Raw genomic sequence first — 14,545 nt, forward strand, 5'->3', positions numbered from 1 at the left:
CTCCCAGAGTGCTGTGCTTGTTCTGGATCTGAGTTCAGTGAATGTTACTATTGGAAGTACTATGACATGTATTATCAGTTGGTATTGATCGTGTCTTACATATTATTGATTGGTTGTCCAGCTCTGCCTCACAGCAGACATGTTTGTTTTTAAGCTGGATAAACTTCCAGTTCAAAGGTTTTAATGTCACAAAAACCTGAGATGTCGATGGATGTGTGCAGATCCTCTGCATGTTTGACTCTTATATTTCGTAACTTGCACGGTGTAGTGATGTGACACCTCAGATGCTCTCGTTTCCTGCCTGGTGAGACGTTGCACTGCAGTACTTCACCCACCTCCACCCTCTCACTCACAGCGCCACACGCTGAGCCGCTGCGCCCACATGAGCTGCAGACAGCATCGCCTCACTCAGGCTTTATCTTTGTGGCTGTTATTTTCATCTGTTCCCCTCCTTTCCTTCCTGTCCTGCCCTGTGTTTGACACGTATCTGTCCTCTCATCCAGATGCTCCCACCACCACCCCTAAACCCACCACAGCCACCATCACTACCACTTCCACCATCACCACCTCCACCCTGAATCCTGCAGCCGGTCAAGGTACTGTATCACTGTGTGATTTTATGATTTTGTCTTTTTCTGTAAAAAAATTTACAAAAAAAAAAAAAAAACAACCAAAGTGGGTGGAGCCAATACACACAAAGGGGTGTGGCCACGTGTGGGGAAAGCACTGTTGCTAATTTATCCACTTTAACATCTTTTCAGATCTCGTTTATTTTCAACATTCAGAAATTTGTTTGGCCATGAAAATCAAAAATACCAACATAACACTGTTAAGTTGAAAATAAATAAAACTAACATATATAAATTTTAATTTGTTTTCACAGCTTGAGTTGCAAGTTTAAAAGACAAATTGAATTTTTTTACACATATTTGTGTTCATACTTTGATTCTGTGGTATTTTAATTGAGGATATCACACTGTAAAGATGCCTAGTGTCGGCCATATTTGGATGGAGACTTCTTAAAGTTCTTATCACTTAAAAAACTTCTTAATTCTCGGCTTTAACAGAAAATCTAAATTAGGCTCACATTATTTAACAGAAATGGAAAGAGCTCAGAAAAAGCAATTAGAGAATGAGACTGATACCAAGGCTCAGATCAGCTTCCATTTGTCAGAAAAACTTGCTAACACTTTATTCACACAAAATAAGTGTAATAAGTCACGGCATGGTCACCATCGAAGACGTCAACATTCCTCATAATGGTTATAAAAATAATAAATATGGAGAGAAGAATCGTTTTTTTCTGGGGTTTGAACGATCATTGAGCCGGTCATAAATGATGAGTAATTACAGCACTCCGAGGCTCAGAGTGACGTCGCCCCCTCATGTTTTCCACATTTTCTAAATGCATCTGTGTAAGGATGTGGGTGAGCGAGGAAATGAGAGGACCGAGACTTTTGTGTTGTTGCTCATTGTGTCAGAACAAACTGGTGCTTTTAGGTTGCAAAAAATGGCTCATAATTCATTTATAATGCAAATATATGTTGTTTTTTCTCAAGCCACCAATATTTACACATAAAAAATCAACTGAGAAGGTTAAATGCTTCAAATGCTCGTTAACATGCACTTTGTTCAGGAAACTGCATTACGTGCAGTGGATCAAATTCTGTAAAAATTTCCGATTAAGGACATTTTGCTCTCCAGTTATTTGGCAGCAAAATGTTGCTGCTTGGCTGCTGGAAAAAATCTAGAAAAATTTTTTAAAAGTTTGATGACATGAATAACAAAACAAGTAAACTGTTACTGGTGCAGATAAATTATAATAGATAAATAAAAAGGAAATTAAAGGAATAATAAAAAAATTATTAATTGATTAATTATTAACAAATTAGTAAATACATTTTTTGATCAAAAATGATCAAGCGTTCACTAAATTTAAAGCAATAAAATGTTTATTTTCCTATTTAAGAAGAAATTTCTTATTTATTTGTGTCTTTTAATGTATTTCTAATGTTTAAAAAATGCTGAACTACTTAAATAAAAAATATTTTGTAACTAATCAATTAATCATCAGAATAGTTTTAAAAGATGGAATACTTTTGTTGCATTTTAGACAATAAAGTGTTGACTTTACTTATTTTAAAAGGAAACTACATGTTGTTTATTTACATCATTCAATTTATTTCTAATCTAAAATGGGCAAATTAAAAATCTTATCCAGTTAATCAATTAATCACCAGTACAAATTGATAGAATAATAAGTTAATAAAAGTATTATTAGCTGCAGCCAAAGTGAGAATGTGTTTTTTTTTTCAAGCTTGGATAAAGAAACAAACGAAACTCAAACAATGTTTCAATAAATCAACAAAAGTCCAGATTAATGTGACATTAATGGCTCCAGTGGGGACGCGCGACCTGCTGGAACTGTACATATTTTCCTGAAGCAAATGTTGGATCAAATTCGGTGCTGGATTTGAAAACAGAAAAGTAATGAGAGGAAACCAACAAATGAACATGAGCACTCAGAAATTAGGCCTCTCTTTAAAAAAAGAGGCCGATTTTTTAGCGGCAGGACCCGGGGGAACGAGGCGGGTTTAAACCTCCAAAGGTGTCAGATAGAAAACATCGACTCTAAATCAGCCTGAGCTCCAAACGCAATCAAAGCTGCGCTGACGGACCGCTCAATTGGAACAAATCTCACAAGGCTGGCAGAAATCACAGGCATTGTGCTTGATTATGCCATCTGATTGGATTAGAGGGAACGCGCATCCATGCAGGTTGCTGTGCAGATCCAGAGTCTGCGCTGGCTACTGGCTGATTAGAAATATCTGGATGATTAACGCCGAGTTCCCCGTAGGGCCGCACCTTTTCATCGCCCGTCACCAACAGGAACACTTTCTGCTGAGAACAGGAAGTAGAAGCGTTTCAGTTACACTAAAGGAGATCAGAAGTTTTGAAAAAATTGGTATAAATCATCAATGCTGAGGAAATATAACCGATCTGTGTTCAGTTTGCAAAACTGAACACATCACCATGGCAGCTTGAGTAGGGAAAACATCCATCTGGTCTTCTGTCGATCTGTTGGTCCAACATCCATCCATCCATCCATCCATCCATCCATCCATCCATCCATCCATCCATCCATCCATCCATCCATCCATCCATCCATCCATCCATCCATCCATCTATCCATCCATCCATACATTGGTCCAACATCCATTCATCCATCTAGTGGTCCAACATCCATCCATCTATTCATGAATCCATTCACCCAGACATCCATCGATTCTTGTCTTTTTTTATTGTTTTCACATTTGACACCAGATTACTGTAGAAACAAATGCATTAAATTCATAATAAATTTTGTTTCTGCTTCAAAAGCTAAAACTAAAATATTTTTAATTAGAAATATTTATACATTAATGTTAGAAAGGACTTTACAAACTGTGAAGACGTCACCTGAATGTGAATTGTTGGACGTATAATTTCCTGTTTGAAGCCAAACAGAGAATTTGGCTGTTGACCGTTTTCTAGTTGAACGCTGAATGTTTCCACTCAGATTGTGAGGAAACTCCAGCAGTAAAGCCTCAGCCGTGTTTTCATTGATAATCCCTGGAAATGCAGAGAATCTGGCAGGTTATTTCAGCCTCCCTGACAACCGGACTTCTCCTGATAAAGCCAACCTCTCATCTGCACAGCCAATATTTTCATCGTGAGGCGACAAACTGAAGCTTCCTGCCAGATGCCGTCTCGTCTCTCACTGCTTTCTCTCAGATTGAGAATTTCTAAATATCTGCTAACAAAAAACTCCTTGCACTTCAGTGAGAGCAAATTGCTGTAATCGCCACTAAATAAGATTCTGTGCTGCTTCTGCAATTGCAGGATTTGTTAATAATTTCCTCTCACATTTGCTGTGATTTTTCCATCTTTTCTACTTGTCACAACACCTTCAGGAGTTGCATTTCCTCTCCTTTTATGTCCACGTTTTTTTTTCCCACATATTCTATGCTGTCTAATATTTTTTTCTGGCTGTGTAAAAGCAAAGGTTTTCCTTGAAAAGCTTTCTTATTGTGCAGCTCCCTCTCTGGGGCAGCAGCCTATTATATTAGCAGAAGTCGGGGCTACAGAGGTCTTCGGAGGAATCCAAACTGACTCTGAAATTGGTGAAAAAGTGCAGGGCTTTGTTGAAAAACGACCCACCTTCCCACCTATTCACTCCCCCAGACCATCAAAACAATATGACTAATAATCCCCCAAGTCAGCACAGTGCAATGGACAATTGTGCTTAATCCATGAATGGCCAAAACAAAAGAATAATAAATGCACATGCAGTGAAAAGACAACAATCAGGCAGCAGGCTAGCTTAAATTGATGAAAGTACATAAACGGTGCTGACAAGCAATTAATTTAACCCACAGCATAAACAGGACAATAATGCAGTGAAGGGAAGGGAAGAGAAACAAAAATTCATTATGTTTGTCACCATCTTAAATTACACAAACACCATCTGGGGAAGTGATTTAGGAATTTTATGAATTTAGATTTGCTCTCACCTCACTTTACCCAAGGTTTCGTCCACGACTTTCCTCGTTTTCAGTCCTCTGTTTTAAAATTGGATCCAGCCGCCGATCAATAGTAACACAATAAACGCCGTCATGGGACATGCAGCCCTCAGAGAGCATCAGTGAAATTATAATGGCTGAAAGCACTTAGTCTGGAGTCCAGCACATCTTAGTGTACAGACGGACGACTGAAACTTACAGAAATCGATAAAAAAAAAAAAATAACATCGGGCCTCAACATCAGCTGAAAACATCCAATTCAATTCAAATTCAGAAATACTTTACTGATCCCAAAGGGAAATTAAACAGTAATTGAATAAAACATGTATGATGTTATATTGTCAAGGAGATAATAAATTAAGTAAAGCCTTAAAAGCTGAGCAAATCAAAATGGATAAATGAAGGTAAATAGCGGGAAAATAGGCATAAATGAGCATAACTGTAACCACTTGGTGGCAGCATAGCTGATTACACATTTTTGACTGCATGAAGAAAACAACCAGCGACAATAGTGAAGTGAGCTGAATGCAAAAATACATTTACTAAATTGGGGACAAAAAGCTTTTTTGTCACTTAAACCTGCCAAAATATCAAGTTTAAGTGACGCTAACACACGCCTGCAGGAGGCAGTGTTCCTTACTTCTACTTTCAACCTGACTTCATGTCAAGTTATACTCTGTGATTGATGTGGCTAGTAACACAGAACCAAATTTAATCCCAAATTCATCATTTTGATCTAAAAAAATGCATAAGATTCACACAGATTGGAACAACCTCCTGGTTTCATGAAGACAGACAGGAAGCAGGTTTTCCTGTTACCATGCATCATAAATATCTGTGTGATATTTACACTTGTGATATCAACACTTTCATATTAATTATGTTGACATTCTAGGCAAGAGAACAGGATCCTTGACGAGTGTTTACCTCAGTGAGCTCGTTAGCTGCAGCCTTGAAAGGCAAAGAGGATTTTTCTATTTAAAGATTCTGCCGTTGTGGTTTGTTGATCACACTTGAACAAACGCTATACACCTGTTGTTCTCACTACGTCGTAATCATATTAAAACCACCAGAACTGACAACCTGCAGATCATTTACACAGGACAGAAAACGTGCTTACATGCCAGGAGTTCTGGAAAATGTGTCCTTATTTTGATCATTTCGAAGCCTGTAATGTGATGTGTTGGGTGTCTTTTAGTTCAGCTGGAACAAACACTAATCAATAAAAATGTGAACATGAAACCTGGTGTCCATCTTTAAGCTTAGCTGAAGTCTTGCAATAGTTGAAAATCAAAGGGAGAATTGAAACTTTTCAGCCAAAATTTAGGTCAAAGTAACACGTTAAACACTTCTTTGTGTGACATCACAGAGAAATCTGAAGAAATCAGCCAATCAGGAGCAGACGTCTTGATCACAAATCTGTCAGTTTCTCTTTAAATTATGGTAGAACGCTCTGAAAAATACGGCTAGAATTATATTCTTCAAAAAATAACAGTTTAGGCATTATAGAAAATTATAATTATCTTAAGAACAATAACTGTATTATATTTATATATTAAGCATTTACAATCTTATTTTCTAGGAGAAGAGTTTTCTGTTACCCTGAACCAGTGTTGTAGTCAAGACCACCTAACCCGAGACCAAGACAAAATCAACACCAGTGCCATGCGCTACATGGCACAATACAATATGAATTATGATCAAAATTGCTAATCAAATTGATCTGAAAGATTCACATTCCCATAAAAACACCTATATATTAAATACTTAGAGCTGAAATAAATTTTACCAGTATTAAAAGCAGAACAAACTCTTTGTTCTGCTGATCTAAAAAGGTGATGGCATGAGCGTTTGCCAATATGATTCACGTCAGAAATCTGTCTGCACCATTAAACATAGCAATTGAGGCAATGTCCTGACGGTAAACAACGCTCAACTATGAACACTGACCAAAGAGCAACAAGCAAGAAGTAACCAAGCACCAGGCGCTCACCGAGACCGAATGCGGTCCAGTCCGAGACGAGACCATCAAGACCGGCCTCGAGTACTACAACACTGCCCTGAACATTATTTTAGAAGTGGAAAAACTACTTTTTCTTTTTTGTTGCAGTTGGAGAAATGTTGTACTTATCTGTTTGCATTTCCTGGGGCTGAGGCCCCTTTGACCTTAAAGCCTACTGACGCCCCTGTGGCTGATGATACTAAGTACACAGCAAAACATTATCATTATGAGAAGCGTGAGGAAGGATCACCGAATATTCGATTATAGGAGCAGATTTTTAAAAAGTAATAAGATATTCTGTCTACATTTTCATATTTAGCAAACAGAGATAATTAAGTTGATTTTATCTGGCCTAAAACAGGAAAAGTTTAGTCTGACAGGCAGTGAGAAAACAAAATGGATAACAAAATAAATGTAAAACAATTTTTATGCTGATAATATTATAATCCGTCTGCCTTCAAATGGTTGGTTTTTCATATCTGGTATGAAAAACGGTTGGTGGATGTTTTTCTTTCATTTTCTCCTCTCTTTGTCCATGTCATTTCTTTTTGCCTCCTGCCAAGTGTTTTGTCGTATTTTGTTAGTCTTTCTGCTTGATTCAGACGATAACTGGTTGAAAGCATAACCAGGCATGAGCTTTGTAAATTATCTACGGTGCAGAGGGTTTGTGTTTTTATTTCACACTATTTATACACCATTTACAAACCCTTAAACTGTACTTTAGTGCTTTTATCGTCAACACTGTTTCCATTATCTCTACAAAACATCAAAGCTCTGTTAATGTCTGCATTCCTGTTTCCTGCTGAAGAAGAAATGAAAGCATGAAAAGGAGAGGAGGTGGAGTTTTTACCATTGAATTAATAGAAAAAATCATCTAAAAAACATGGATGTTTGTGGGAATTTTCAGTAAAAAAATAACCCTTTTATTTCTCCAGAAAAAGAAAGAACATAAATAAATTCAATTGCACACAGAAAGATTCAACCTTTTAACATTATTAAATTGGCTACAACTTTATTTCTGAAGATAAATTCAGACATCCGAGGCATTAGAGATGCGATTAGCGCTGTTTGCTAACAGCTAACACTGTTAGCAGTTACAGCCGACAGTTTTCACTGTACTAATTGAGCATAAATTAATTCAACATAAATCCACATATGTATAAACATGTAGCCTGTCATATTGCTAAAGTGTGTAGGACTATTTCAAGAGATAAATTCAGGCATCAGAAATTTGACTAGCACCTAAGCTAACAGCTGGAGAGTTGTTAACTAACTGCTAACATCATTAGTTACAACTAACAGCTAACTGTTCACCGTGTTAGCTGTTTTACTTCAATATAGATTATTTAGACTTCTGAATTTATTATATAATGAGGAAATCTGAATTTCACAGTTTCAAGTTAAAAACAACAGTCTGAGTTTCAGGGAGACAGGAAGTGGTTGGAGGACGATGGTGCAGCACGTTTTGCTCCGTGACTCATTGTGTGGACAAACATTGGCAGATGTGATTTTAATTGAGTTTGTTATTTGAAGCGCCACAATTGCAAAATTGAGTTCTTCCGACAAACGCGAAAATTTGACAAAGTTTTGTTCACGTTTGTAATGGAAACGCAGCTACTGTTACATCAGCAGGCTTCTTCGTGATTAGTCATGTTTTTGGCTGGAGAAAACCATGTTTACTGAAATAAACAAACTTTTTCAGTGATGGTAACTGTTTACTCTGAGAAGAAAACCCTTTGTGGTTACCTTTGGCTTGTTGATGGACTTTCTGAAAATGCCCTGGAAACACCAGGTTTCCACCGCAGCGGCCAACGAATCCTGTAATTACTGTTTCTGTGCTGCTGTTGCAACAAACAGAAAACTCTGCATCAACTCCAGTGTCATCTGACATTGTTCTCTATGTAAATGTTAATAGATTCAGGGAGAGTAAAGGTGAACTCTGCCTCTGCTGCAGCACCACCGACTGGGATTTGTCTCATTTCCACTGACAGGATGTTCCTTAAAGACAAACCAGTCAATGCAACTGGTTTCATGAGTTGCAGCTGGATGTCACTGGGTTATGGCAGCATCTTTTCTCTCAAAGCATCACTCGTTTTGGAGATTAGAAATCAACAGTGACAGTTTGAAACTATTAAAGTAAATGATTTTAAAGTGCATGTGAATGATCGTTTGATGATTTTGCATAACAAGTTGGACATGTATTGTGACACATGCAATGTGTGTTGAGCTGTAAAAAATTAATTTTTGTTCTACTTTGTGTTTATTCCAAACTTTAGCTGCAGATAATGAGGGTAGAAAATTAAATAATGTAATTATTTCCATCTGAACAACAAGGTTTTGATGAAAAAAACTGTTTCTCCTCTGAATCAAATAATCGAAGTTTCATCTTGCTGTTATTAAATTCAAATTAACAGCAATAATTTGGGTTATGTAGCCTGTCAAAAGAGGAACAAAAGGGATTCAGTCATATTTTCACCATGTTATTCTTTTATTTACATATGTCAGTTTCAACCTAAATATTTAGTTACAAGTTAATTATTTCACAAAATTTATTTTTTATTATCTATCCTCCAGCTTTCTATGTTGCTTTGTCCTGCAGCCCCACTTTGAAAACCACAAAAGTTGAATAAATTGTTCATCAGGGAAGATTTAGTAGATTTTTGTCTCAACTCTGCCGCAACACATTTTCCTAGAAAATAAAGAACCATTTAAAGGGAAATAAACAGCCTCTGCTGGAAAGAAGTAAAAATAACCAACAAAACTTTTATTTAAAGATTTAATAAATTAATTTATTGATTTATTAGGAGGGGTTAAAGAGCTCAATGTCGCCGTGAGAATCGTGAAAGTGTTTAAGGGGAACTTTTGCAAGCTCCAGTTAAAAGTTTCCTTCAGTATATTCTTATGATTTTCCTTATTTTCAGCCATTTTCCTTATCATTCTTGCCTTAAAGCTCCAGTTTGTAACTTTCATAAAGAATATGGTTTTAAGTATTTATGAGACACTTCCTCCAACTCTTTCCCCAGTTACTATTGGTGTCTGAGGTAATACACCAAAAACAACCAATCAGACCCAGGCAGAGGGTCTTAGTAATGTCAATCACACTAATGCACTCGATGCTAAATGTGCTAATGACAGAAAGCACTTCATCGATACAGGAAAGCTCTTTATCCGCCATTATTGGTGGTCTTGCTTAAGCTTTCAGGACAGGCTCTGTTGTGGGGAAGGTACTATAGCATACACAAGGGTGATTGACAGCGCTAAGACCTGCCTCCTCCTGGCTCTGATTGGTTGTTTCTACTTAGCACAGGGTGAAGGCGGAGGTGCTCAGTTTTTTTCACAGACTTTCTGTCACATATCAAACTGTGACTATATGAGAGTTATGTATGTGAACAACTCATTTTTTGTAAAACTTTTATACTTCAGCTTTATCGCCGTTTTGTAAACCAGGCTTGTTTCCTGTGAACCGTCAGATGGAGTGAAGTGGATCTTTATGTTTTAATGAAAGCAGTGGGTCAGTATCTCATCTCAGCAGCTTCAGCCCTTTTTGTTTGAACTTTTCCCGTCGGTGAGAACTGGACGTTGAGAAGTAGTTAAATGTTTTGTGCCTGTGCACATGAAAACGGTCGGCTGTGTATCTTCCTCACCGTCTGCAGTGGGAAGCGTATTTGTGTTGGTGTTTATCTCTGCGCTGCTGCCGGCTCCCTTTGATTTCCCTTAAGTCTTATGTCTTTTGTCATGTTCTGGTCTCCTGAATGCTTGCTTATGGGTGTTGTTTGTTTTCTCCTCCCCCCCGTTTCTTCTTTATTTGCATGTCGTTCCTCCTGTTCCTCCACACCTCCCTGTCCTCCCCCCTGTGTGCTCAGACACTGTGCCCAGCGCTGAACCTGCAGCTCATGGTTGGTATCTTTTACTTTCCTCTTTATGTCTCTGTTTCTGTGCGTTTGTGTTTGCACCGCCGCCCGGCTTTTTAAATGTCAACCGCTTGCTGTCAGTTATTCATCGATTGCACTGATCAGACTTTTGGGGCGCCAGTTTTATTTTTCTTGTGTTTATTCTGTCAGAATAAGTTACTGCGGCTGCAATAAGTCTAATCTTTCTAGCTGGAAACACTTGGAGAACGACTTCACCTACTAACCAATAACAGTTCTTCCCTGAAGGTAATAAAAGCCAATCTGAGGACAGGACTGATTATATCAGCCACTGCAGATAGTTTTGTGTGGAGGCAAAAATAGACCTCATTTACTTGTTTTCATGCGTTTGACTGAAGCTGATACACATCATTTTCTAATTTTGTCTAATTTGCATCGCTTTCCCATTTTTTTTGTGTGTGTGTTTTTTGTTTTTTGTTTTTTTTTTGGCCTCCGTTTCATAATTTGTGCAAGCAAATTCACGGTCACGAGCTTTCTGTTAATCAATGTGCTCATTTTGCTCCGTTGGAAATTTGAACCTAACTTTGCTCGCTTGGTTTAATGACCAAATTAGTGCGCTGCAGAGCAAAGATGAGCTATGGGCCCTGAAATCAACTCCTGTTTGTTGCAATTTAGCTGCATGATTTCATTTTGGTCTATGACTTATTTGAGGCTTTGTGCAGGTCAACAAGCTAATGAAGTTACATGCAGAGACAGTACTTTACTCTGGTTGTGATCCAGACTTCCTGCAACTTCTGCAAACATCTTCATGATGTCATTATTTGGGATCCCCTTTTATTTTAATTTACATGTTTAAACACATTTATCTGCTTCCACAAAACCAGATAAGGGTTCAAATCAGTCAAAAAGTGGATTGTCCGATTGTTCTGAGCATGCTGCCAGGAAATCAATCGCTGGGAGACACAGTTGATATAGTAACCCATGTACACTGGTCTGGATTGGTTACTCATGGAAGTGAGACTCCTAAATGCACTCCAACCGCCAAACTAATCAAACCACGCCTCCAGATTGCACCCACACTTTGCTGTGCTGGTTTCTGGGAGACGGAAAAAGGGTGCAGTGTAAAATATAACCTCTGGTATCATGTATAGGATAGGAAGTATATCATAAGCACCAGGTCAATGTTTTATGATTTCAAAAATACAGTTAGAATGTTTCATCCTGATGGTCCAGTTGACTTGGTTCTACTGGGTCCAAATCTTCTTCATCTGCTCCATCTCCTGCTGCTGTGGTTCTCTTTCTCTCTGCTCCGAGTCAAACCAACCAAACCGTTTGAGCAACCAGTTCCCCTCCTCGCCTGTGGTGGCGCTGCACCAAGAACCACTGAAGGAAATGACACGAAAATGCCAACAGAAGTAGAGACTCGTCAGGTTTTAGCTTGAGGATTTTTCTGTTATCGCTAGGCTAGCATTTTTGTTTTGGTTGTATTTACCCAGAATGCCTTGCTCTCTGCTTTTGAAGCGGTCTTTGGACCACTTGGCGTTCTCATGCGCATTCAAACAGAACCAGAGTTCACTTCAACCGACCTGAGGGGAGAGGTTTGCAGATGGATCAGAGTTCGATTAGCATTCACACCTCAACCAACTGGACTTTCTAGACAAATGGACTCAGAATGAACGGAGCTGATGTGTGCCTGAGGATGTGAGAGGCTTTACATTCACAGAAGCTAAAACTTCCTGGAACCATAAGACCAAAGAAGAAATGCTTGACCCTGATGGAGGAAACAAACACAGCAGATCAGGACAAACACATCATGCTAACTGTGGTCAGTTGGTGATTTTGGGTCATTTTTGCACCTGGACTCTTTGCAGTCGTTGAATGGACCACAAACGCCTCTGCAACCCAAAGTATTATAGAATAAAGCTGTAAAATTGGATAAAAAACCAGAACAAAGGAGCAAGAGGTGAGGCAATGGTCCAGTCAAAGTCCAGATCCTCAGGCATTCCGAAACATATTTTTTCTCCACTTCCAGATCTCAGATTTAATCACCAAATCAGGAGATAATTTAATTAGTTTGCAGCATAAATGCTCACATGGAAGCAGGGATGGGAATGATCAGAAAGATTTTTCTTCTTCTATAGTTTCATGCAGCTGTCTCCTGATTTCTCCCTGAATTAATCACCTCCTTCTCCACCAGCTAGCTGGCGCTCCGCGGCGGCGTTGAAGCATCCTGCCTGCTACTGACAAGAAAAACTCGTCTGCAAGAGAAAGCAGATGCTTTGTTTGAGTTTTTATTTATTTTTTGCAGGATGTTTTGTGGGCATTGATGAGTTTTTGAATGGTTTCCCCAGATGTTCTGTCTCAGCCCATAATCATTTTTTAAATGTTAGTAATTAGCCACAGCGCTGCGTCGCGAGTATGAAATCTGAATTTCTCTCTTTTTCTTGATATTTCTGGCCCAAATGTGGTAAACAGAGGCTCTGTGCCAAGATGGAGTGGATCATCCTTTTAAGAAACATTTCATCTTAATATTCATTATTCATCTGCTTCACTTTGTTCCCTGTGCAAATGTTTTAAATCACCTTTCATGTCTTTGTGCTCCACTGCCAGGCAACTTGGCTTTCTTTGTGATATTCTAAAGCGGTTCTGATCAATAGGGGAATATAAATAAATGCCTGATCGCTGAGGATGTTTCTGTGTTCACATACAAAGGATTTGGAGCGCTTATGTAACAGCTGAAAGTGACTTTTGAGGTTTAATGAGGATTGCTCCTGGCTTTGGTTCAGGCTCAAAAATCCTTTCTGCCTCTTAAAGTTTGACACGTTTTTCAAATTGCAGCCTCAACAATGTATTGTGTTTTATTGGGATTTTATGTGATATAACAAGAAAAGGACGGAAAACGATGCATGGTTTATTTTTACTATTCACTATGTCACCCAAAAGTGAATCCAAAAGATACGAGTTTGAATTTAGGTCATTACGTTTGTCTATTTAAAGATTCTTCCAGAAATGTTACATTATAGTCTTTAGAAACTTTCTTAAAACAAAACATTAAAATCAACCGACTCAACAATTTAAAAACATTACAAAAAAGAAAATACCTTAAAACACACAAACAAAACACGAAATATCAGCAATTTCTTTTATATGTAAAATAATATTTTGAATATAAATTCACCCATTCCATCAATTCAGTATTCATTCATTATCTGTTATGGGTTCTTTAAGGTTATTTTTTAAATTACATGACCAGAAATTAATGGAATATGTTCAGTAATGTAATTGTCGAGCAAAAAGCAATTGTTGGAAGACCAAAGCCGTGCAGACAGCAGCTGTTGAAAAATTGGTCAAAATCAGTGCAAGTACACCACAAAAGTATTTAACTCGTTTCTAATGCAACTATCTTAGTTTATTTTATTTTAATTATTATAACTTCTAAATAGATTTTCACCAAGAGAAAAGAAATAGCAGCTTGTTTTAAGTGAATAATTTATTAATATTGATTAAAAGTATCAGTTCCACTGGCAGTTTATTTCACTTACATGAACATTTAAAATATCATGTTGAAATTATAATAATCTACTAACACAATAAGTACTTTTTTTAATCAATATTAAGAAATGATTAACTTTAAAAATGCTACCATTTCTTGCTAAAAAGTTACCTTTGTGTTAAATTACTTTTATTTCAAGTGTATTAAGATATTTGCATGAGACCAAAAGTTCTTGTTAAGGTTTTGTGTTTTGCCTGCTTGTGTGTTCTGCTTGGATTGTTCCTCACATAAGACAACCCCGTAGAGTTAGCAGCTCAACGTCTAAAATGTTGCGTGATGCCAAAAAAAACAATAATAGGAATATTTATTGTTATTAAAACAATGCAAGGGTCGATCCGCTCCGACAGCGGCAGAGACGCGACTCCATTAATATGGAAACGCGCCGACTCAAAAGTTGCTGGTGGGTTCAGGTGTTGGTTACCTGTAATTAATTTATGCCATCGTTTATAATCTGGCGCTGAGGTGTGAGCGAGCTGTTGGCGAGAGAATGTGGCGCCTGGCAAAGCGTGAACTGTGAAAAGCCCGTTGTTGTTTCCTAATGCGGCGAGCAGCCGCCGTA

At 37.9% G+C, this 14,545-nt stretch overlaps 1 protein-coding gene across 5 annotated transcripts in view; it reads left to right on the forward strand.

Moving 5' to 3' along the window:
• cadm1a (cell adhesion molecule 1a) overlaps positions 1-14,545 on the forward strand; it is a 357,748-nt gene that overhangs the window by 318,626 nt on the left and 24,577 nt on the right. For 2 of the 5 annotated variants that reach the window (XM_055046951.1, XM_055046953.1), the window contains 2 exons: positions 504-596; positions 10,428-10,460. The exons of 1 other annotated variant lie outside the window; for it this stretch is intronic. In XM_055046951.1, coding sequence (XP_054902926.1) covers positions 504-596; positions 10,428-10,460 — 126 coding nt within the window. The remainder of the gene's footprint in view (positions 1-503; positions 597-10,427; positions 10,461-14,545) is intronic. 2 more of the 5 variants (XM_055046952.1, XM_055046954.1) reach the window with 2 other exon arrangements.

This window comes from Poeciliopsis prolifica, unplaced genomic scaffold (assembly GCF_027474105.1).
Source record: "Poeciliopsis prolifica strain line A6 unplaced genomic scaffold, Auburn_PproV2 SCAFFOLD024, whole genome shotgun sequence".
NCBI lineage: Eukaryota > Metazoa > Chordata > Actinopteri > Cyprinodontiformes > Poeciliidae > Poeciliopsis > Poeciliopsis prolifica.